The sequence below is a fragment of the Mesoplodon densirostris genome, chromosome 18, assembly GCF_025265405.1.
Source record: "Mesoplodon densirostris isolate mMesDen1 chromosome 18, mMesDen1 primary haplotype, whole genome shotgun sequence".
Classification (NCBI taxonomy): domain Eukaryota; kingdom Metazoa; phylum Chordata; class Mammalia; order Artiodactyla; family Ziphiidae; genus Mesoplodon; species Mesoplodon densirostris.
The window spans coordinates 55370017-55392368 of NC_082678.1; the positions used below are offsets into that span (position 1 = coordinate 55370017).

The following is a 22352-nucleotide window of genomic DNA, read 5'->3' on the forward strand; positions in this document are numbered from 1 at the left end:
GCAATAGTATTTAGTACTAATAAAACACTAGTTTGTCTACCAAGTGACATATTTATAGGAGCTGTTTACGTTGATGTATTTTTATTATTTCTACTCATTTGCTAAGTACTTTCCAATACATATTTATGAAGCACGTGCCTTTCCCCAAACAGCAGTGAAAAAATAAATCATATTATTTCTTTTATTAGTAGCAGCGTAGCTTGTAAGTCCTAGAACCCTGATTTTTTTTACTTTTGGCAAGAGCATGAGAAATTAATGGTGACTGAGCACCTACTATGTGTCAGACTCCGTGAAAGGCACTTTACATAAATTATCTGTTTAATTCCCCTGAGGCATATATTTTACCAATAAGGAAAAGGTAATTCCCCTGCAACATACATTTTACCAACAAGACAAAGACATTACCTTGTCCAAGTAATTCAGCCAGAAAGGACCCAGCAGGGTTTTGAACCTAGATTTTCCCGATTCCAAAATCCCACATCATCATTCTACTTCACCAGCTCTTAAACCCTCCGGACCTCATAAATTTTGCAAAATATAAAGTATTCCTTTCTGAGAGAGGTTGTGTAGGTTATCCCAGAATGGAACAGGAAGTGATAAATGGACACAGGATGCTAACCCCAATTTTTCTATCGGAGGTTATTCTCCGAGGAAATTATTCCCTAAGAAATCAGTGGTAGGGTGTTTCCGGTACAAGAGTTCGACTCATACCTGGAGACAGTACTGGCTACAGAGTTTTCAGGGCACAGTGCAAACGTGGGACCCTTGTTCCAAAAGTATTAAGGGGCTTCCCTGGTGGCGCAGTGGTTGAGAATCCGCCTGCCGATGCAGGGGACACGGGTTCGTGCCCCGGTCCGGGAGAATCCCACATGCCGCGGAGCGGCTGGGCTCGTGAGCCATGGCCGCTGAGCCTGTGCGTCCGGAGCCTGTGCTCCGCAATGGGAGAGGCCACAACAGTGAGAGGCCCGCGTACCGCAAAAAAAAAAAAAAAAAGTATTAAGAATTTCAGGATGGCAACCGGGGCATTAAACTAAGCACCAGGCTCTGGGCAACTGCACTGGTCACACTTGAAGCCAGCCTTGCCTGAACAGGACGCTGTCACTAGTTTCTCCAAGGCATCCTAAGCTTTTCAATGATGTGAAATAGAGTGCCTATTATTAATATTGGATGCTATTCCACAAGATAGTATGGAAAAACCTGAAAGAACTTTTTGGCCAACCCAATATATGGCTGGGGAATGATTTGGTGTTTTACATAAGCTATATGACCCTAAAGCAATTCTATGCAATAGGTATTATTTTCCCCATTTCCCAGTGGCTGACACTAAGGCTTAAAGAAGCTAATTCATCCAATGACATACAGTTTCAGACCTAAGACCAAGTTACATGAGATGAAAATCTTGCTCCTTGACTTTGTGTACTTTTCAGCATACGCCCATTGGCTTCTGGCAAAACCCAGGCTTATATTGAGACTATTACAGCCAGAAACTAAAGAGGCAGCAAAGAGCTAGGATTCAAAGCCTACTCATGGATTCAAGCTTGTGCAGCAGCTGAAGTGCACTTGTACAGCTCTGGGATGCGTGGACCTTCCACTGGCTGGGAGAGAGAATTCTACACGTCAAATGGAATGGCCAGTACCTGGCCTCCCTCTCCAGGATAGATAGGAAACACACTGAGGTCCTTACCTTCATAAAAGGTAACTACAGGGAAACTATAGCATCTTACTTAATGATAAAATACTGGAAACAGCTCGCTAAAATCAGGAACAAGACAAGGAGGATGGCTATTGTTGCTTCTATTCAACTTAGCACCGGAAGTTAGTCTAGCCAGTGAAATAAGACAGGAAAACATGAGAGAAACATCTTTCTAAGGGTAAGCTTGGATGAATAATCTACCTAGCTCTAATTTAAGCTCCAAGCGTCACAGAGCCTTCTCCAATGCCCATCCCCAGCAACTGGACAGTTTTAACTCTCCCCAGTGCAACTCCATGCCAGAGCACAGTAAAACCTAGTTCGGATGTGCATCTAAATCCTTTACCTCCTGGGACGTCCCCCACGGTCCAGTGGTTAAGACTCCGCACTTCCACGGCATGGGGAGGTGGGTTTAATCCCTGGTCGGGGAACTAAGATACTGCATGCCGTGCCAAAAAATAAAATAAAATAAATCCCTTACCTCCTGCTGGCTCCCATCTCAGGCACACACAGACCCTGTTGTTTTTCATTCAGCTTTATTTCCCCCCAAACCTCCGGTTCACCTTAATACCAACAATTATCTCCCTTCTTTGAGTGTTTGTCATTCTCTCCTAACTTCCCTACAGGAAATCGGAAAGAGCTGAGAAAGTAGATCTCTGATCCAGCTTTTACGGTGAACAAAGATAAAAAGAGGTTGGGATGGGTAGCCTTGGTTGCTATCGGGGCAAAATACAAAGAAAAAATTAATTGAAACATTCACATAGTCATAGCTGAAGGCAGCATGAGGATGGAAAGTAGGGTTTGGAATCAGACAGATTCAAGTTTGGGTTCTGGCACTGCCCACTTATTAGCTTTATGTCCATAACCTCACTGGACTCCCATTTACTGTCTGGAAGATGGAAGGCTTTCTGAAGCTCTAAATGAGATGTGGACAAAGGGCCTAGGCACACGTGAGCCTCAATACACTTGCCTCCTGGACTTTGGCAGATACTAGCGGTTGCCCACCCAACGTCCAGCTCCTCCACGCACACTTCCTCCTTTCTAGTAGCATCCCCATTTTCTTTTTCTTTTTTTTTGTGGTACGCGGGCCTCACTGTTGTGGCCTCTCCCGTTGCGGAGCACAGGCTCCGGATGCGCAGGCTCAGCGGCCATGGCTCACGGGCCCAGCCGCTCCGCGGCACGTGGGATCTTCCCGGACTGGGGCACGAACCCGTGTCCCCTGCATCGGCAGGCGGACTCTCAACCACTGCGCCACCAGGGAAGCCCTCTTTTTTTTTTTAAAATAAATTTATTCATTTTTATTTTTGGCTGTGTTGGGTCTTCATTGCTGTGTGCAGGTTTTCTCTAGTTGCGGCGAGCAGGGGCTACTCTTCGTTGCGGTGAGCGGGCTTCTCATTGCGGTGGCTTCTCTTGTCACGGAGCAGGGGCTCTAGGCGCACAGGCTCAGTAGTTGTGGCTCGCGGGCCCTAGAGCACAGGCTCAGTCATTGTGGCACACAGGCTTTGCTGCTCCGCGGCATGTGGGATCTCCCCGGACCAGGGCTTGAACCCGTGTCCCCTGCACTGGCAGGCGGATTCTTAACCAAGGCGTCACCAGGGAAGCCCAGAATGACTGCTTTGATGAGAATGAGCTTAAAGACAAAACCAACACAAAAGGAGAGCACAGCGGAAAGATGGAACGGCCCCACGCCACTTGATGAGCCGCCAAATGAGCCAACCTTGGACGTTGCGTTACTAGAGATAACAGATGTTATTGTTTAAGGCTCTTTCAGCCAGGTTTCATTACTTGCAGTGGAGAGCAGCCACAATGATACATGGACCTTGAGCCTGAGAGTCTTTGGGAGTTCAAGTGCCTAACAACAGCCATCAAGTGCTAGCACATACATAGTAGGGACTCAACATTAACGTTGTGTAATATCAGACCAAGGACATACAACAGTCCTCTGTAGAAGGATACATAAAAAGACACTCTGGGGGGACCTCAATGACTAGATCATGTGAAAAACATTCCTGCGTTTCTCCTTTGCCTTTAAAATGCCTTAAAATCCACCCATTTGTATATCTAACAATTACCGAGCTCCCAGACTGTGGAAAGAGCAAAAGAAAAATTAACGTGGGAGCCCTTCAAGGGGATCTTGGGCTCATGGGCAGACAGTAAGACAAGTCTGAGTGGTACAGGATTGTGATGTCTATCTAGACCCCAGCTGAGGCATAAAAAGAGGGAGGATGTCAGGGTGGGTGTGCACCGACGCAGTCAGGGCTGGGCGGAGGCAGACACGTAAGCCAAGGGAGTAAAAGGCACGTGGGCAGGAGGGCCAGCCCGGCCCCAGGCCTGTTAGGGGAGCCTCGCAGGGTGGCTGGCCTGGAGCGGAGTATGTGGGCTCAGCGTGAGGATGAGGTGAAGCCCCGGTCTGAGAGCAAGGCCAAGGAGGAAGCAAGCTGTGAGGGGCAAAGTCCTGCAGAAATGTCACGGGGTGGGCTGCAGTAGCAATGAGTGGAGCGCCTTCCTGTGGCCAGAGAGGCTACCTCGGTGAGGCTGTGTGGCTGGAAGAAGGCCCCACTGAGCACAGAACTGTGCTGATCGGAAACTAAAGGCAACGTGGACACAGAGTGCTGGCTGAGGAATCGAGAGTCCTGGGTTCCAGCCCCTGTTCTCTCACTGGGACTGTCATTTCTCCTCTTTGGGCCTCAGTTTCCTTCTCTGTTAAATGACAAGATGGGGCCTATGATCTTTACAGGCCTCTCAAACCACACTATCGTAGGGTCCTGAGTCAAGGACCCAGCAGGCGACACCATATATGGGAAATACGGCAGATCTGTCTGGGGCAGAGATGGTAACCAGCCTCCACCTTGAACGCCAGTTCCAACTGACTGCTTGTGGCTGCCTGGAGTGCCGTGTGGAGAAAAACTAAAACTGCAAAGCACTCTCTGAGCTCTGCCAAAAAGAATGCTTGATTGATTGGTGATGTCTGCGTGGGCTCAGGATGCCCAAATGGTACAAGTGACAGGGATGTGCCAGTCCCAGCTTAATGTTTTGTTTCCTACTAGGGTTGCAATTATGCGCCAACCGCTCCTGGTCTAAGGATGCTGAAGATTCGTTTCCTCTGGGAGCCTGTGAAAGCAGCAGCGCCAGGGTTCCTCCTCCAGTCTGCAGCTTACCAAGCCTGTCCTCACTCAGGCAGATACCATCGGGCTGCTCTGCCACTTGTTCCCAGTCCTCCAGGCTTCTTGCTTTTATCCCTGCTGTGTTCATCGCCTCTAAATGTCATGTCTTCGGCCTGTAACTCTGACCTCTCTTCCTGCAGCCAAGCAACTAATTAATTACATGACAGGCTCTCAAACCGAGAAAGGCAACCTTCCTTTAAAAATTGTGGTCAGTGAACAATCCTTTCTCTCCTTTGTCTTTTATTTCCTTCCCTCGTGTCCTCCTCCCCACCCAGCCAGAGTTATAGCTTGCAGAGGGATGGCCACAGTGCCCGTAACAGACAGGGGGGTTATTTCATACACCAGGGCACCAGGCTGTCGTACAGCTGGCAGGAAGAGAGGGGTAATTATATTGCATGCTGGAGCCACCGGCAATGAATTTCTACATAAAGGACTAGATTTACCATGTATTATTTAAGCCAGTATCAGTTTTCCCAGCTGGCTCTATTTACTGTGCAAATTCTCCTCTGTCTGTTTATGGGCAAGGCCATGGTTCAGCACCTCTGGTTACTCGACACTGTGGAGGGGCCTCACAGGGCACCATGCACGTTGAACAAGTGGCTGGATTCATGGGGACCAGGTCACATCTTCCCTTCCTGTTAAATTATATTCCTGGGACTGCAGTGAGCTCCCAGTCTCACCTGGTCATGGTGATGCATGCAGGTTTGTGAAACCAAATGGGCAAGACGGAAAGAGGAATAACCATTCTTTGGGGCCTCACTAGGGGAAACTGAAAAACCACCTTCCTCGGGGAAAATGGATGGCTCTGGGGCTCAGAGAATTTCCTCTGTATGTTTTTAAGATCAGGACCTAGATAAAGAAGAGTTTTGCACTTACAAGGTTACTTCTACCCGGTAACTCAAAGAGAGAGTTAAGAGAAAGGGAGCCCCATCTTACAGATGGAAAAACAGAGGCAAAAAAAAAAAGAAGAAGAAGGGAAGCAAAGGCAAGCTAGAGGCCTCAGACTCGTTCACTGTGTTAGGACGGAGTGCAGTACGGCGATGCACAGGGTTATCTGTCCAGGCACCAGCATGCCTCTTCAGAGACGCCCAAGACGCTGAATTCGGCACCTTCTGGAAACATACGTGGTAGACACAAGGGAGGAAAACCTGGTACCAGCATGAATTTCTGGGTCCTTCCACAGTAGCATCCTCTCTAGCCAGTAACACTGTGTTTCCAGAGAAAGGAGCTAAGGACTAAGATGTCTGCCCAGCCCGAGAGCTTCTCTGCAGCCCCAGGGGCTGCCGGCAGTGAACCGCAGGCGTTACTGTGCAGGAGGGTTTGTCCCAGTCAACAGCAAGTCACGTGTGATCTCCCTGTAATGTTGGGCTCTGCACTGGAGTCCCCCAGGTCCCAATGTCCACCATCTCCTGGAAACCTGTTGGCTGGAACAAGACAGGAGGGGAAGGTGAGTTTTTGAGTTGAGCAGCCCAAGTGGGTACCCTCTTTGGCTGCAGGGTCTCGGTAACCAGAAGTTCCTCGATGAGACATCTGTGAGCACAGAAGCCACCCTCAAGGGCCCAGATTCCTGGCTTTCCCCTGGGGCTGGCTCACCAGACGGGGAGATTTGGTCAGACACGCCATGCGCCAGCTGCCTGATGCTCCTGCACCTTGGCAGGTGTCCAGGAGAAGCCGGGTGCTGGGCACAAAGCTCCAGGAGCGTCCCAGGGCAGGTTTGAGCTGCCCGCTGTCCCTGTCTCGGGTCATGTGATTGGTCACCTGCGGCAGAAAGAATCAAAGGCTTATAGATCCGTAATGCTGGTACAGAGGACATCTGCTCCTATGGCTTCATTTTACAGATGGGAAAGCTGAGGCCTAGTACAGGGAAACGACTTCCCCAAGCTTCCATAATTTATCAACGGTCTGGAATCAGAACCCTGGACTCCTGACTTGCGCAGAGCTCTTGCCACTAAACCACAACGTCCCAGGCTTGATTCCAATAAAAGGTAACGGGGCATGTGTCTGGGAAAAGCAGTGCTGTCCGCTTAGGCCCACTACAACCCCAACGCAGCCATCGGGCATCCTGAGACGACGTGCACCCACCCCTTTGTGTCAGGGTGTGCATCTGTGTGTATACGTGGGAGGGGTTTTAGAAAGGGGGATCCTAATTTGGCCGGTCAACTCTACCCTGCCCAGGCTAGTCTCAGGTAAGCAACGCCAACCTCAGTGCATCCGCTTGAGGTTACTCCCTGCTCCCCACCCCACCCCTGGGCAGAGGTGTGGCTTGTTCATCATTGAATCCCTGCTGCCTAAGCCAGAGCCTGGAACATAGCTGGTGCTCACGTACATCCTACAGTCTGGAGAGGGAGGCCTTGGGACCCAGTATAAGAACAAAAGGGACTTCCCAGGTGGTGCAGTGGTTAGGAATCCACCTGCCAATGCAGGGGGGACATGGGTTCACTCCCTGGTCCGGGAAGATCCCACATGCCGCAGAGTAACTAAGCCCAAGCGCCACAACTAATGAGCCTGCACTCTAGGGCCCATAGGCCACAACTACTGAGCCCACGTGCTGCAACTACTGAAGCTCACGTGCCTAGAGCCGTGCCCCACAGCAAGAGAAACCCACACACCACAAAAAAGAGCAGCCCCTGCTTGCTGCAACTAGAGAAAGCTCACGCGCAGCAACGAAGACCCAACGCAGCCAAAAAAAAAAGAAAGAACAAAAGAATAGAAGAACAAATCCCCTTACGCTGCTGGTAGGTGCACAAAAACTATAACCTTCCTGGCAACTTGGCAATGTCATATCTAGACATTTAAAAATATGTTTGTCCCTGACTCACTGATTATACTTTTAGGAGTTTGAGGAAATACGAGATATGTAAAGAGATTTAGGTATAAGGATGTTCACTGTAGTGTTTTTTTTTTTTTTTTTTTTTTTTTTTAGATTTCAAAATTTCAACTGAATTTAATCTACCTAACTCATAGCAAGGTGGCTACTTTAGGAGGAGTGATCATTTCAAGGATATTTCTCTCCATTCCAGGTTCACTGTAGTTTTATTTAAAATAGAGAAGGGACTTCTTGGTGGTCCAGTGGTTAAGACTCTGCCCTTCCACTACAGGGGGCACAGGTTCGATTCTTGGTCTAGGAACTAAGATCCCACATGCCTCGCAGCACAGTCCAAGAAATAAATAAAATAAAATAAAATAAAATAAAGTAAGATGGTGTAGTATAGTTGGCCCTTCGTATCTGTGGGTTCCGCATCCACAGATTCAACCAACTAAGCTCAAATCCACAGTTGGTTGAATCCACGGATGCAGAACCCACAGATAGGGAAGGCAAACTGTATTTACTGCCTGGTCCTTTAGAGGAAAGGTTTCCTGACCCCTGTAACATAGGTATTAAACAAAATAATACATAGCTGCTAAAACTGGCATTCTTAAAGAATCTATTAAAAGACATGGGAAATGGTGGTGTGTTTTTTGTTTTTAACAAGATTACAGTTTAGTTGGAAAGTTGGTTAAAAGTATATGTATATATGCAGAGAAAAAAGATTCTATGGAGGTATATAAAAATATTAATATGGTTTCTGTGGATGTGGAGATCGATTACAAATTTGACTCTTATATTTAACTATTTTTTACCCTCTTTCATGAGAAGCATGCAGACTTTTAAAAAACTACTCCATAAGCAGAAAAAGTTACTTTAAAAGCCAAAAGATCCCTGTCTATGAAGCTCTGGAAAAGGCAAAACTATTGGGACAGAAACCAGATCAGTGGTTGTCTGGGGCCGGAGGATCTTTCTGGGGTGACAGAAATATTCTGTATCTTGATTGCGGTGGGGTAACAAGGTTGGAGATGACTGTATCAAACTTCAAACAAGGAGAAGGTTACCCTGTATGAATCATACCTCAATAAAACTGACTTAAATAAAGTAAAAAGAAAAACAAGACTGTCCCTGATCCCTTGGCTATTTAAGGTCCGATCCCCTCCCAGTCTGGTGCTCTAGATGACCCAGGGAAGTTGGGCTATGGTCCTTTACCAAAGGGCCACTTTGGGGGTTCAGAAGCTGCTCTTTAAGGGAAATAAAGAACTGTAACTAGAAAGAACATCTCCCCACTTGGTGAAGCCCAGGGACCAGAGTTAAGGCAAGGATGGCTGGCCAAGCCCACTTCCTCACCACCAGTGCCACGCTGAGGTCCCGGGCCAGAGTCTTCAGCTCTCGGCCCAGCTGCATCATCAAGGCCAAGCCTGGGGGAGAAAAAGCAGAGAGGGTGGGCAGCAGGTCATCAGGGACCAGGCTGGCCGGAGACAGGACTCCAGAGCCGGGAGGCAAGATCAAGACCCCAACCCTGGGCTCTGCCACACCACTCACCTTCCCTCTGCTGACCTCCCAGAAGTGGGGCGACCACCGCAGTGACCGAGTCCACAACCACCACCTTCAGAGTCCCTGAAGAGCTGCTCACCTGTGGGATTGATGGGAAGCAGGGGCCATGAACCAGGTGGCCTCTAGGGGGCGACCATTACCAGACAAGCCTGCTCCTCTTCCAGAAACTGGTAAGAGATAACCTCCCCCACCCCAAATACAGCTGGGCATGTATGATGGAATTTCAGAAATGTCTTTTTTTTCCCACCCTCATTTGTATGTATAACTGATTTTACTGAAGAATTGGGTGGAAAGAGAGAGTTTAAATCACAGGACATCACAGATACCCTAAAATAATTAAATTTGAGAAATCCCTGCTCAGATCCTATGGTCCCCTGGTCAGGAATTTTCTTAGTAGAATCTTTCTCCTTGTGGCCAGTCCCCCATCATCTTGTCAGGCTCCCTTTTCCCTCTCCTGCTTACGCCCCAAGTTCCTAACTTCCTTTGCTGAAGAGGTCAGCCTTCTCTTTACTTCAGTCTCTTTCCAGATTGTCCCTCTAGGGCCTAATCTTCCATATCTAAAAAGGTTCCAGGGGCTTCCCTGGTGGAGCAGGGGTTAGGAATCTGCCTGCCAAGGCAGGGGACACGGGTTCGAGCCCTGGTCTGGGAAGATCCCACATGCCGCGGAGCAACTAAGCCCATGTGCCACAATTACTGAGCCTGCAAGCCACAACTACTGAGCCCACGTGCCACAACTACTGAAGCCCATGTGCCTAGAGCCCATTCTCCATGACAAGAGAATCCACCGCAATGAGAAGTCTGTGCACCGCAATGAAGAGTAGCCCCCGCTCGCCGCAACTAGAGAAAGCCCATGAGCAGCAACAAAGACCCAACACAGCCAAAAAAAAAAAATTTCCCAATATAGACTATATAGACAGCCACCTGCTAAAACCAGGAAACTAGGAAACATCCTCCTCGTTTCTTGGACCTAAAATGTTTCTTGTCCTTGAAGCTTCCCTTCTCTTCTCCCTTATTCCTTATATCGAACTCATTTGCCAATTCTGTTTCCATAACTGGTTTTTTTCATCTCATGTTGGCCAAGTCCTGGATATTCAGCTTATCTGGTCTGTCTTTTGCATGTCTCCCGCTTCACATCCCAGTTATTGACTCTTGGCCAGTCACTGGCTGTCTAAGAGACGCTGGCAGAAAAGAGAGAGATCAGCTTAGCCCTTCCTTACTCTCTGGGAGAGCAGGTTGAAATCTCTGGCCAAAATGGGACAACAAGCCTTTTGCCGCTTGTAACCATGGGGCTATCAGGTATCTGTGGCAGACAGACCTCATGATCCCCACCTCTAGGTGTTTGAGTCCTCTATGATCCCTTCCCCTTGACCCTGGGGGAGTCCCATGACTTGTTTTCTTACTAGTCAAATGTCAAAGGTGTTAGGATGTCACTCTTTTTTTGGCCGCACTGCGTGGCTTGTGGGATCTTAGTCCCCGACCAGGGATTGAACCCAGGCCCTTGGAAGTGGAAGTGCAGAGTCCTAACCACTGGACCACCAGGGAATTCCCTGGATGTCACTCTCTTGATTAGGCTACATTATATGACAAAGGGAATGGGCTGCCACCCCGTGATTACATTATGTTATGTAAGATGGCATGTTGCGTTTTGCTCTTACTCTTGTGCTGTCTTGAAAAAGCAAGTGGCTATGCTGTGAACTGCCTATGCAAAGGGCCACATGTCAGGAACAGTGGGCAGCCTCAAAGAACTGAAGGTGGCCTCCGCCAGCAACCAGCTGCCAGCAAGGAACTGAAGCCTCTAGGAAATGAATTCTGCCAAAAACCTGAATGAACTTGTTAAGTGGGTCTTCCCCAGTTGAGCCTTCAGATAAGAACACAGCCCAGCTGCCACCTTGATCACGGCCTAGGGAGACCCTAAGTAGGGGACCAGGCTAAGCTGTGCCCAGACTCCTGACCTACAGAAACTGTGAGGTAATAAATATGTGTTGTTTTAAGTCACTAAGTTTGTAGTAACTTGCTATGCAATAATAGAAATATATACCATCTAATGGCCCTACAGTAAAAAATATCGTCTTTTGACCTGGAAGTTGAGAGATTTGGGTTATAAGCTTTGTTCTTATCCTAAATATGCGGTGACTTTGGGCAAATGACTGAATGTCTCTGGCCCTCACTCTCCTCATCTCTAGAAACGAGAGGGTTGGATTAGGTCAGGACTACTTGACTTCATGTCTCAACACACGGGGGTGTCATAGCCTGCTACGATTCCTATGGCAAGCATTTGTTCAACTATTATATGTTCTAAAGTTTGTAAAAATGCTTTACTTTATATACAACCCTGGGTATGCCCATGGGAACATGTTATGCTTTGGGGTGAGAGATAAAGTTTAAGATGAATTAAACTATCCTCTGTAAGGTGTCTCCCAAATCTAAGAGTGTATAAATCAGTGCACCAAATCCTGTCTAAGCACCTATCAGGTGTAGCAGGGTACCAACCCAAATGCCATTCCAAACCCCTCTTCCTTGTTAACAGGACTCTGAATGTGCTCAAGCACTGGGCAGAAATCTCCTGACATCAGGGAAGGTGGGCCCAACCCCTGGTCTAGGACAAACACATAGCTCAGTTTTGGTCAATTAGATGTAATGGGAACAGGGAAGCGTACTGGGGGGTTCCAGAGGAAGATTTCTCTTCCCTTATAAAAGGGAAGAGGTACAGAAAAGAGGCATCTATCTCCCACTGACCTGAATATGGATGTAATATGGATGTGTGAAGACATGATGCTTTTTTTTTTTTTTTTTTTTTTTTTGCGGTACGCGGGCCTCTCACTGTTGTGGCCTCTCCTGTTGCGGAGCACAGGCTCCGGACGCGCAGGCTCAGCGGCCATGGCTCACGGGCCCAGCCGCTCCGCGGCATGTGGGATCTTCCCAGACCGGGGCACGAACCCGTGTCCCCTGCATCGGCAGGTGGACTCTCAACCACTGCGCCACCAGGGAAGCCCGACATGATGCTTTGAGCCACAGCAGCCACTTTGCAGTCATGAGGGGGAAGAGCAAGAGAACCAGGCACACCAACCTACAGCCCTGACATTATGGACCTGTCAACCTCCAGACTCACGTGAGATAATTAAAAGTCCTCAAGGTTCAAGTGTCTGTCAGAGAGACTCTATTACTTGCAGCTGAAAGTAATCTTAACGGGTCCGGCGTTGGAATGCAGAGATGAATATGACATGATCCTTGCACTCAAGGAAGGGGCTTACTGTTTAGTGGGGAAGATGGGCATGTAAATGAGGCGGCACTCAGGAATGAATTAAGCATCCAGAAATCCCATCCTGGGAGCGGCAGACACAGCTAGAGTCACCAGATTGCACATCTGCGTTTCCAGGCAGAGTCGGTAGTAGGACACCTGCCCACATGCAGACAGCACTGGCCAGCTGGGGGGAGCAGGGAGGGGCGGAAGAGCAGGCTCACCTGCTGGGACACAGCGCCTCGCAGGTCCTGCAGCACATCCAACATCTGGAAGATGTCAAACGCACGCACCACCTGGATCCTCTGGAGAGCCCCCGCCTGAAGAGGTAGGAGATAGAAGGGAGAGCTTTGAGGAAGAGGAGCAGGGGGTCGTGCAAGATGAAGAGGGATTTTGAGGCTGAGCAGGAAGAGGCACTTAGACAGAAGGACTTCGGTCCAGGATGGCAAATGGGCTTTATCTGATGGGCCAGTTCTCACCCAAGTGGCTGCCTGGGTGCTGAGCTGCAAAGCCAAGTCAGAGCTCCGTGGGAAGGAGGGATAGGACTGACTAGTGTGTCTTCCGTGGGCAAGAACTGGGAGAGAAACACAGATGCTGGGGTGTCTGGCAGCCCTGAATTAGGGTACGGCAGGGGTGGGATGATGTCATCCTGGGGAGGCTTTCAGAACAGAAAGTATTAGTAGAACAGCAAGTTTCAAAGCCAGAAATATCTATTCACACCAATGACCAAACTTCTTGCCACGTTAGATAATGGGGTCTTACTTACGGTGTCAGAACCTCAAAGGAACCCACCCCTCCTGCTCTTTACCTGCTCCTCCTCATCTGGGGTTCTGGCCTGAAGCAGCTGGAGAATGCGGGAAGCTGTGAGCCCTCCGTTGGAATCGATGTATAGGACGTTCTGTTGCAGGCCATGGGCCACGTTTGCAGCCACACAAAGACATACCTGAGTAGAGACGGGGCACTGGGTGAACTTGAGCCCTCAAGGAGGGCCCAGCATGGGTGCTCCTACCAAATTTTGTCCAGATCCCAGAGACACGAATGGGCCAAGTCCAAGCCCCACTCCTCACCACCCATCTTCTCTCTTCCGATCTCTGAATCACAAGCACGCTGGCAGAAGCTTCCCCAGGGATCCAGGGCTATGCACCCACCTCCCCCAACCCTGCTGGCTGCTGGACGCACGTGTACCTGAGTTTTGCCGCTACCTGGGCCTCCTACAATTTCAGTCACTTCTCCAGTATAGAGACCAGCATCCAGCAGTTTGTCCAGGCTGATGGCAGAAGAGGAGGCAAGAGAATCAACCGAGGGGATTCGAGGGAAGGGAGGGGAGTAGAAACCAGGAAAAAAAAGCAAGACGTCCCTTCCAAGCACTGTTCTGTCCAGAGACACTCTAACATCTCTGGCCAGGAGGCTTCTCCCGGTAGAGTTTCCTTTGGGGAAAGCCGGCACGGCTACATGTTCCTCCTCTGGCCGCTCATCCTTTCACTCTCAGCTTACAGACCACTCTGGGTGATCACTTCTCCACAGAGGTCTCTTTGCCACCCCATCCAATGGTCCTCTCATTCTCCATCTCAGCCCCTTCTGGGTTTCCTTGATAGTATTTCCCATCATTTGTCATTTTCTAGAACTTTGAAATAATTATAGATTCACAGGAAGTTGCAAAAAACAATGTACAGGGAGGTCCCATGTACCCTTTACCTAGTTTCCCCTAAGGGCAGCATCTTTCACTATAAGATGTATTGTACTACATGATAACATCGCAAATTGACACTGGTGTGATCCACAGAGTTTATTCAGGTTCACCACCATTATTTCTGTGTGTGTCTGTGTGTAGAACTCTATGCCATTTCATCACATGCATGGGTTTATGTAACCACCGCAATCAAGATACAGAACATTTCCATTCTGCAAGGCTCCCTTGTGCCACCCGTCTATAGCCACTCCCCTTCCATCCACCCCTAATCCCTAGCCCCTGGCAACCGCTTAATCTGTTCTCCATCTCTATTGTTACACGTTATTTCAAGAATATTATGTACACAGAATCACACAATATGTAACCTTTGTGATTGGCTTTTCTCACTCAGCATCATTCCCTTGAGATCCAAGTTGTCAGTAGTATTCCATGGTATGGATGGACCAAGTTTGTTTAATCATTCACCCATTGAAGGATATTTTAGCTGTTTCCAGTTGGAGGAAATTATGAATAAAACGGCTATGAACATTTGCATACAGGTTTTTCTGTAAACCTAAGTTTTTATTTCTCTAGAATAGATGTCCCAGAATACAACTGTTGGGTTGTACGGTAAGTGCATATTAATTTCACAAGAAACTACTAACTTGTTTTCCAGAGTGCCTATGCTATTTTACTTTCCCGCCAGCAACATATGAGGTAATCCAGTTTCTCCACACCCTTACTTGCATTTGGAGTTATCACCATTCTTTTTTTTTTTTTTTTTTTGCGGTACATGGGCCCTCACTGTTGTGGCCTATCCTATTGCGGAGCACAGGCTCCGGACGCGCAGGCTCAGCAGCCACCGCTCACGGGCCCAGCCGCTCCGCGGCATGTGGGATCTTCCTGGACTGGGGCATGAACCCATGTCCCCTGCATCAGCAGGCAGACTCTCAACCACTGCGCCACCAGGGAAGCCCACCATTCTTTATTTTAGCCATTCTAGGAGGTATATAGTAATATCTCGTTGTGGTTTTAATGTGTATTTCCCTAATAACCAGTGATGGTGAACCTCGTTGGTGAAATGTCTGGTCGTGTCTTTTGCCCATTTTCTAATTGCATTGTTTGTTCTACTGCTGAGTTTTAAGAATTCTTTATATATTCCAGACGCAAGTCCTTTGTTGAATACACGGATTGCAAATATTTTCCCCATTCTATCGCTTGTCTTTTCATCCTCTTGCAGAGCAAAAGTTTTTGGCCCAGAGCACCCTGGGGCAAGGACTGGGCTTTGTTCACCCCAGAACGGGCACAGTGGCTGAAAGACAGGAGATGCACAATAAATGTTTCCAGACAAACGAGTGACAGAAGGTTCCTATGTTATCAATACTCTGGCTGTGGAAGCCTTGAGATAAATTCAAGTCATGGCCAATCCTCATCCAGTTTCTGTCCCTAAACCACCAGGAAACAGGTCACTACCCACACCCCATATCCTGCCCAACCGAGAGGGCAGACAGCAGAAGCAAGAACAACTACAGTCCTGCAGCCTGTGGAACAAAAACCACAGTCACAGAAAGATAGACAAGATGAAAAGGCAGAGGGCTATGTACCAGATGAAGGAACAAGATAAAACCTCAGAAAAACAATTAAATGAAGTGGAGATAGGCAACCTTCCAGAAAAAGAATTCAGAATAATGATAGTGAAGATGATCCAGGACCTCGGAAAAAGAATGGAGGCAAAGATCGAGAAGATGCAACAAATGTTTAACAAAGACCTAGAAGAATTAAAGAACAAACACAGATGAACAATACAATAACTGAAATGAAAACTACACTAGAAGGAATCAATAGCAGAATAACTGAGGCAGAAGAATGCATAAGTGACCTGGAAGACAGAATGTTGGAATTCACTGCTGCGGAACAGAATAAAGAAAAAAGAATGAAAAGAAATGAAGACAGCCTAAGAGACCTCTGGGACAACATTAAATGCAACAGCATTTGCATTATAGGGGTCCCAGAAGGAGAAGAGAGAGAGAGAGGACCCAAGAAAATATTTGAAGAGATTATAGTCGAAAACTTTCCTAACATGGGAAAGGAAATAGCCACCCAAGTCCAGGAAGCGCAGCGAGTCCCATACAGGATAAACCCAAGGAGAAACACGCTGAGACACATAGTAATCAAGTTGGCAAAAATTAAAGACAAAGAAAAATTATTGAAAGCAGCAAGGGAAAAACGACATATCCTGCCCAACCTGTGGGCTGAAATTTCACCTCCTTCTCATCACAGCCTATACTAACACCTCCATGTCCTGGCCACGTGCATCCCTGTCCCAACCCTGTAATCACCTCCATGGGCTCCAGCCCTTTGTGATGGTCCTTGAATACCTCCCATGACCCCTCTGTATAGGCCAAGCAGCACTTAAGTAAGCACCCCATCTCTTTCAATTCCAGGGCCCCCATGATTATAACCACAGGGCCCTGCTGGTCAAAATGCTCTGGTTACCACTCCGGCCCTGCGGCTTCTTGGGATAACTGTGCTTCCCTTGGCTCTGTGTAATAAGCACCTTTTTAAAGAGCATCCAGCCTCTGCCACTGCTGGCTCCCATTCCTCCCACTGAGATCAGAGAACCCCCAGTCCCATTATAGCAGTGGCTCTCCCAGTGTGGTCCCCAGACCTGCAGCATCAGCATCACCTGGGAACTGATTAGAAATGCAAATTCTCAGGCCCCACCCCAGACCTACTGAATCAGCAACCCTTAGGGTGAGGACCACATCTGAGTCTCAATAAGGATACATGTTCAAATCTGAACACCATTAGGCTGGACTAGTGTTTCCCAGTCCTGCCTGCATGTTAAAATAACCATGCGAGTTTTAAAAAAAGAGACCTGTATCAGCGATTCCCAAACTTGTCTGCACACTGGAGTCACCTGGGAACTTAAAAAATACTGATGCTTGTGTTCCACCCCCGGAGAATGTGATTCAATTGGTGTGTGTGTTTGGGGGCACAGTATAGGGCTTTGGAATTAAAAAAAAAAAAATCTCAGGTAATTCTAACGGGCAGAAAAGTTTGGGAACCACTGGCCTAGAGCAATTAAGTCAGAATTCTAAAGGTGAGACCCAGGCATGAATATTTATTAAACTTCCCAAATGATTCTAACATGCAGCCTGGGTGAAACCACTGGTCTTAACTCTCCAGTCAAGAATCAATCTTGGGACTTCCCTGGTGGCACAGTGGTTAAGAATCCGTCTGCCAATGCAGGGGACACGGGTTCAATCCCTGGTCCGGGAAGATCCCACATGCCGCAGAGCAACTAAGCCTGTGCACCACAACTACTGAGCCCGCGCTCTAGAGCCTGCAAGCCACAACTACTGAAGCCTGTGCGCCTAGAGCCTGTGCTTTGCAACGAGAGAAGCCACTGCAATGGGAAGCCTGCGCACCTCAATGAAGAGTAGCCCCTGCTCGCCGCAACTAGAGAAAGCCCGCACGCAGCAACGAAGACCCAATGCAGCCACAAATAAATAAATAAATAAATTTATTTTTAAAAAAAAGAATCAACCTCATTCTCGGCTGTGAGGATCAGTCTCCGTAAGGAATTCCCAGATCCACCTCCCAGCGGACTTCTCACCTGTTTCCATTCCATGTCTCCTGATGGACCTTCCTACCAATCACCTCTGCTCATCAACGTGGACAGACCACCCCCCTTCCTCCGCCTGCCTTGTGGAGCGGAAGTGCAACCGGGTCTTACCACATGTTTTGAACACAAGTGATTTCTGGGATTTATCCTCCACCTTTCCCTCTGAACTGGGTTTTAGTCATTCTTTCAGCCATTCATTCAAACATCGCCTGAATGTGTCACATTTCCTGAAGGCCTTTTTCTAAAACGAGGAAGAGGCAAAGATGAACAAGACACAGCTCTGGCCTTCAGGGAACCACCCATCTCCCCAGATAGTACAGCTTCTTCCAAGGCACGCTACGTGCTTTCTTGCCCTCGTAAAGATCCACGGTGCCCGCCAGCATTACAAGCTGTGAGAAAGCCTACACCAGGGAAACCTGCTTTTTGGGTTAACCAGCATTTTCCCGAACTGTTGACTACAGAACTCCCCTCCCCTCCCGTATTAGAGTTACATCCATCAAGTGTCCAAAGAACACTGTGAGGACGGCTAGCAACCTACTGGGTCGTCTTTGATTCTTCACATCTCTATTCCCCCTGGCAGGAAGGCTTATCACATTTCTTCAACGTGCCTCCTGCCATCCCCTGCCCTCCATCGGCTCACACACCCTCCCCTGCCATATCCTCCTGGGCCTCTCTCCTGCCAGGCTCCCCAGCCCCATCCACCCCGCCCACCTCCACCCTATGCCTGTAACTCTACTTTCACAATACAGCCTCCTGCCTGGAGGAGGCAATAGGGTAGATGCGTTAGAGGTGGTTTCTTTTTTTTTTTTTTTGAGGTGGGTTCTTATGCTTAGGAGCCTGACAGGTGTGATGTCAAGAGCCTGGTCTGCCACTTACTAGCTGAGGTATCTTTTTTTTTTGGCCTCGCCATACAACTTGCAGGATCTTGGTTCCCTAACCAGGGATCAAACCTGTGCTCCCTGCAGTGGAAGCGCAGAGTCCTAACCACTGGACTCCCAGGGAATTCCCTAGCTGCGGGATCTTGAGCAAGTCACTTAACCTGAGTCCCAATTTCTTCATCTACAGGATGATGATTTTCATTGCAACGCACTCATTGTGATTGTGAAGATAAATGAAACGACATACCTGGAGTAACGGTGCCGGAGTACTCAGAGAAGGCCCATCCGTTCCTCACTGCCCAAGGCCCGCCTCCTGCATAGAGCTTTCCTGAACCTCTCTGATCTCCCCTGCAGTGACTCACCATGGCTGCCATCTTGACAGTTTATCACCTGACTGCTTCCTCTGTATAATGCTCGTTTTATAAGCTCCCAAAGGCCAAGGCCCCTCATTTTTTTTTTTTTTTTTTTTTTGCCACACCATGCAGCTTGCAGGATCTTAGCTCCCCAACCAGGGATCAAACCTGGGCCCCTGGCAGTGAGAGCTCCAAGTCCTAACCACTGGACTGCCAGGGTATTTCCAATCACCCCCTCCTTATGCTGCCTCCACGCATGCTCACTCCTCTCCCTTGTGTTTACCTGCCTTCTCTACCCAACGGGTTCTTAAGTGCCTTGCCTCACCCATACCCGTATCATCTGCACTTATCTGGAACCCGTAGGCACTCGGCCAGGGCTTGATGAATGACAGAACTGAACCCCCAACCCGGGGAAAGCAAGCACTGTGCTCTATGAACCTTGCCAAGAGAACGTGTTATGGAAACAGGGAGGGCCAAACCAATCCAAAGACCTTTGTGGTGGCAGAGTTCTTTATCAAATTCTGCACAAACAGGCCAAGAATGAGGTCAGACTTCCTTGGCCAGAAGACGCCTGTTTTCTTCCAACTCTTTCTCTCTCCACACAACACGGCAGAAGGTAACTACTCTCATTCCCTCCTGCTGCAGAGTATGGGGAATGAACCAAGTTCTGGATCAAGTGCCCCAGGGCTGGAGCCCCACCTCTGCCCCTCACTCCTCTTGGGCTAAACTCAAGTGGGGTTAATAATCACTAACTCGGGCTTCCCTGGTGGTGCCGTGGTTAAGAATCCGCCTGCCAATGCAGGGGACACAGGTTCGAGCCCTGGTCCGGGAAGATCCCACATGCCGTGGAGCAACTAAGCCCGTGCGCCACAACTACTGAGCCTGCGCGCTACAGCCCACGAGCCACAACTACTGAGCCCACGTGCCACAATTACTGAAGCCCGCGTGCCTAGAGCCCGTGCTCTGCAACAAGAGAAGCCACCGCAACGAGAAGCCCACACACCGCAACAAAGAGTAGTGCCCACTCTTCACAACTAGAAAAAGCCCGCGCCCAGCAACGAAGACCCAACACAGTCAAAAATAAATAAATTTTTAAAAAAAGAAAAAGGGGCTTCCCTGGTGGCGCAGTGGTTGAGAGTCCGCCTGCCGATGCAGGGGACATGGGTTCTTGCCCTGGTCTGGGAGGATCCCACATGCCGCGGAGCGGCTGGGCCCGTGAGCCATGGCCGCTGAACCTGCGTGTCCGGAGCCTGTGCTCCGCAACAGGAGAGGCCACAACAGTGAGAGGCCCGCGTACCACCAAAAAAAAAAAAAAAAAAAGAAAAAAGAAAAAGAAAAAAAAATCACTAACTCACAGGGTCCCTGAAGAGATTATACAACCTATTATATAACCTACTATGTGTCAGTGGCTGGTATGTAGTAGGCACTCAGTCAACGTTAGTCCTGCCATGCTCTCTCTTGCCCCATCCTTAAGGGAAAGAGGGGGTAGGGGCAGGGAAGAGTTGCTCTGATCTGCTAAATAATAATGAAATACTGACATCTTGTGTTATAGGACAGTGGTTCTCAACCAGCGGCAATTTTGCCACCCTGGGGTGGGGGGGTCATTTGGTCACAGCTGGAGACATTTTTGATTGTCAGACATAGGAAGGGAGGTGCTACCCGGCTTCTAGTGGCTAGAGGCCAGGGATGCTGCCAAACATCCTACTGTAAGTGCAGGACAGCCCCCCCCAAATAATTCTGCATCCCCAAAAGTTAGGAGTTGGAGAAACCCTGTTATAGCTTAAGAGAACGCAAGTCCTGAACATCCTCACCACTGTTTGAAAAAGCCTGCTCTCCCTAGACTCAAGTATCCAAAGCCCGCCTCTCACCTTTTCCCCCAAGTACCCACACAAACCTTGCAATGCCGGTGGACAGGATGGCAGTGGAGGTCTTGAGCTCCTCGTAGAGATCAGCGCCACTGAAAGGGAAAGCTGCGAACTGAGCCAGGAGCACCCGCCTCAGGGCGACCAGGGCCTGCGGAAGGGGCGGGGAAACTCAGGAGAGGCCGGGGCGCTCCGACCCGAAGCAGCCCAGAGTACTCGGCAGTGACCCGCCAACGGAGGAGGCCCCCAGGGTCTCATACGGCCCCCTTATCAATCTCTGGGAACCCTCTGCTCAGGGATGGGCATTTAGAGACACCCAGGTTTGGAGGAGAGACTGTCAGCTCACCTTATAAGACAAGCCACACTTCTGGGCTACTTCCTCCAGGTCTGCTGAAACCAGGTCCACCACTGAAAGCAAAACACGTGGGGTTGGTGGGCAGGAAGGGAGGCTCGGGGGCCTCCCTCACTTGACTTTTCCTCGCCTACGTCGATTAGCTGAGCCGCAGGACCTGGAGTGGTGCCTGGCACACAGTGGGGGTTCTACCCTTCCTGGGGCGTGGCTAGCCCACTCCCACCTTCCCGGGCTCTCAAGGAGGCTGTGGGGGGAGGACGGGGGAGGGGGGGAGGGACCCCCTCTCGGGTGTGCCAAAGCCGGGGCCGGCCTCCGTCCGCGCTGGGCCCGGCCGCGTGGCCCGCACTGGCGCACGCCTGCGATCACCTGTCTTGATCCCGTGGCTCCGCAGAAGCTGGACCATGTCCTGGGTGAGACCCGGGCACAGTCCGGCCCGGAGCACGCCCATGTTCCCTGGGGGCCCGAGGCCGCTCGTCCCGGGGACATCCGCGGGGCCCTTTCTGGACCAGCGCGGGAGGCGGGAGGCGGGAGGCGGCGCGGAGGGTGCGGAGCCTGCGGGGACGCCGGCACCCACAGTCCTCCCGCTCGGACCGCGCCGCAGCTTCCGGCTTCCAGGCTCCAGGGCCCTGCCTGCGGCGCCACCTGCTGGCCACGGGCCGGATGCGCGAGCCGGGCGGTTGGGGCGGAGACGGCGCTGGCAGCACGGAGCCGGCTCCCCTGCGCCGAGGCCACCGCGCCCAGATCTGCTACCCTGCGCCCGCCTGCGTCTCTGCCTTCTCCCCGATCTCGCCTCCCTGCAGGCCTCCCAGGTGCAGCCTTCTGTTCTGAACACTGGGCCAGAACGTCCGATCCGACGGACCACCCCTACGCTCAGGGACGTACTTGTTAGTGAGGGAAGACAGGAAAGAGGAAATCAAATAAATCAGATAATTACCGATAGTTTGATGGGTGCTAAAAAGCAGCAGAACACAGAGAGGGCATCTGCTTCTCTATTTTCCGAATAAAAGAATTTGTAAATGAAAGACAACAAAAACCCTGAGTATATAGAACACACACACACACACACACACACACACACGCACGCACAAAATAATTTGTTTTTAAATGTCCTTTGCTTGACCTCATCCTCTGGAAGAAAGTAAACAACTTTAGGGC

At 49.6% G+C, this 22352-nt stretch overlaps 1 protein-coding gene across 1 annotated transcript; it reads right to left on the reverse strand.

Annotated features, from left to right (window-relative positions):
• Positions 1–1017: 1017 nt before the first annotated feature.
• On the reverse strand, positions 1018–21786 carry RAD51D (RAD51 paralog D). Its single transcript, XM_060081626.1, has 10 exons — positions 21564–21786; positions 21192–21253; positions 20878–20996; positions 13641–13722; positions 13264–13398; positions 12680–12775; positions 9206–9296; positions 9011–9081; positions 6448–6612; positions 1018–6278 (listed from the first exon to the last, which is right to left on the reverse strand). The coding sequence occupies exons 1-10, from the start codon at positions 21643–21645 to the stop codon at positions 6195–6197; spliced, it is 987 nt and encodes a 328-aa protein (XP_059937609.1). The 5' UTR covers positions 21646–21786; the 3' UTR covers positions 1018–6194.
• Between the last annotated feature and the right edge of the window lie 566 nt (positions 21787–22352).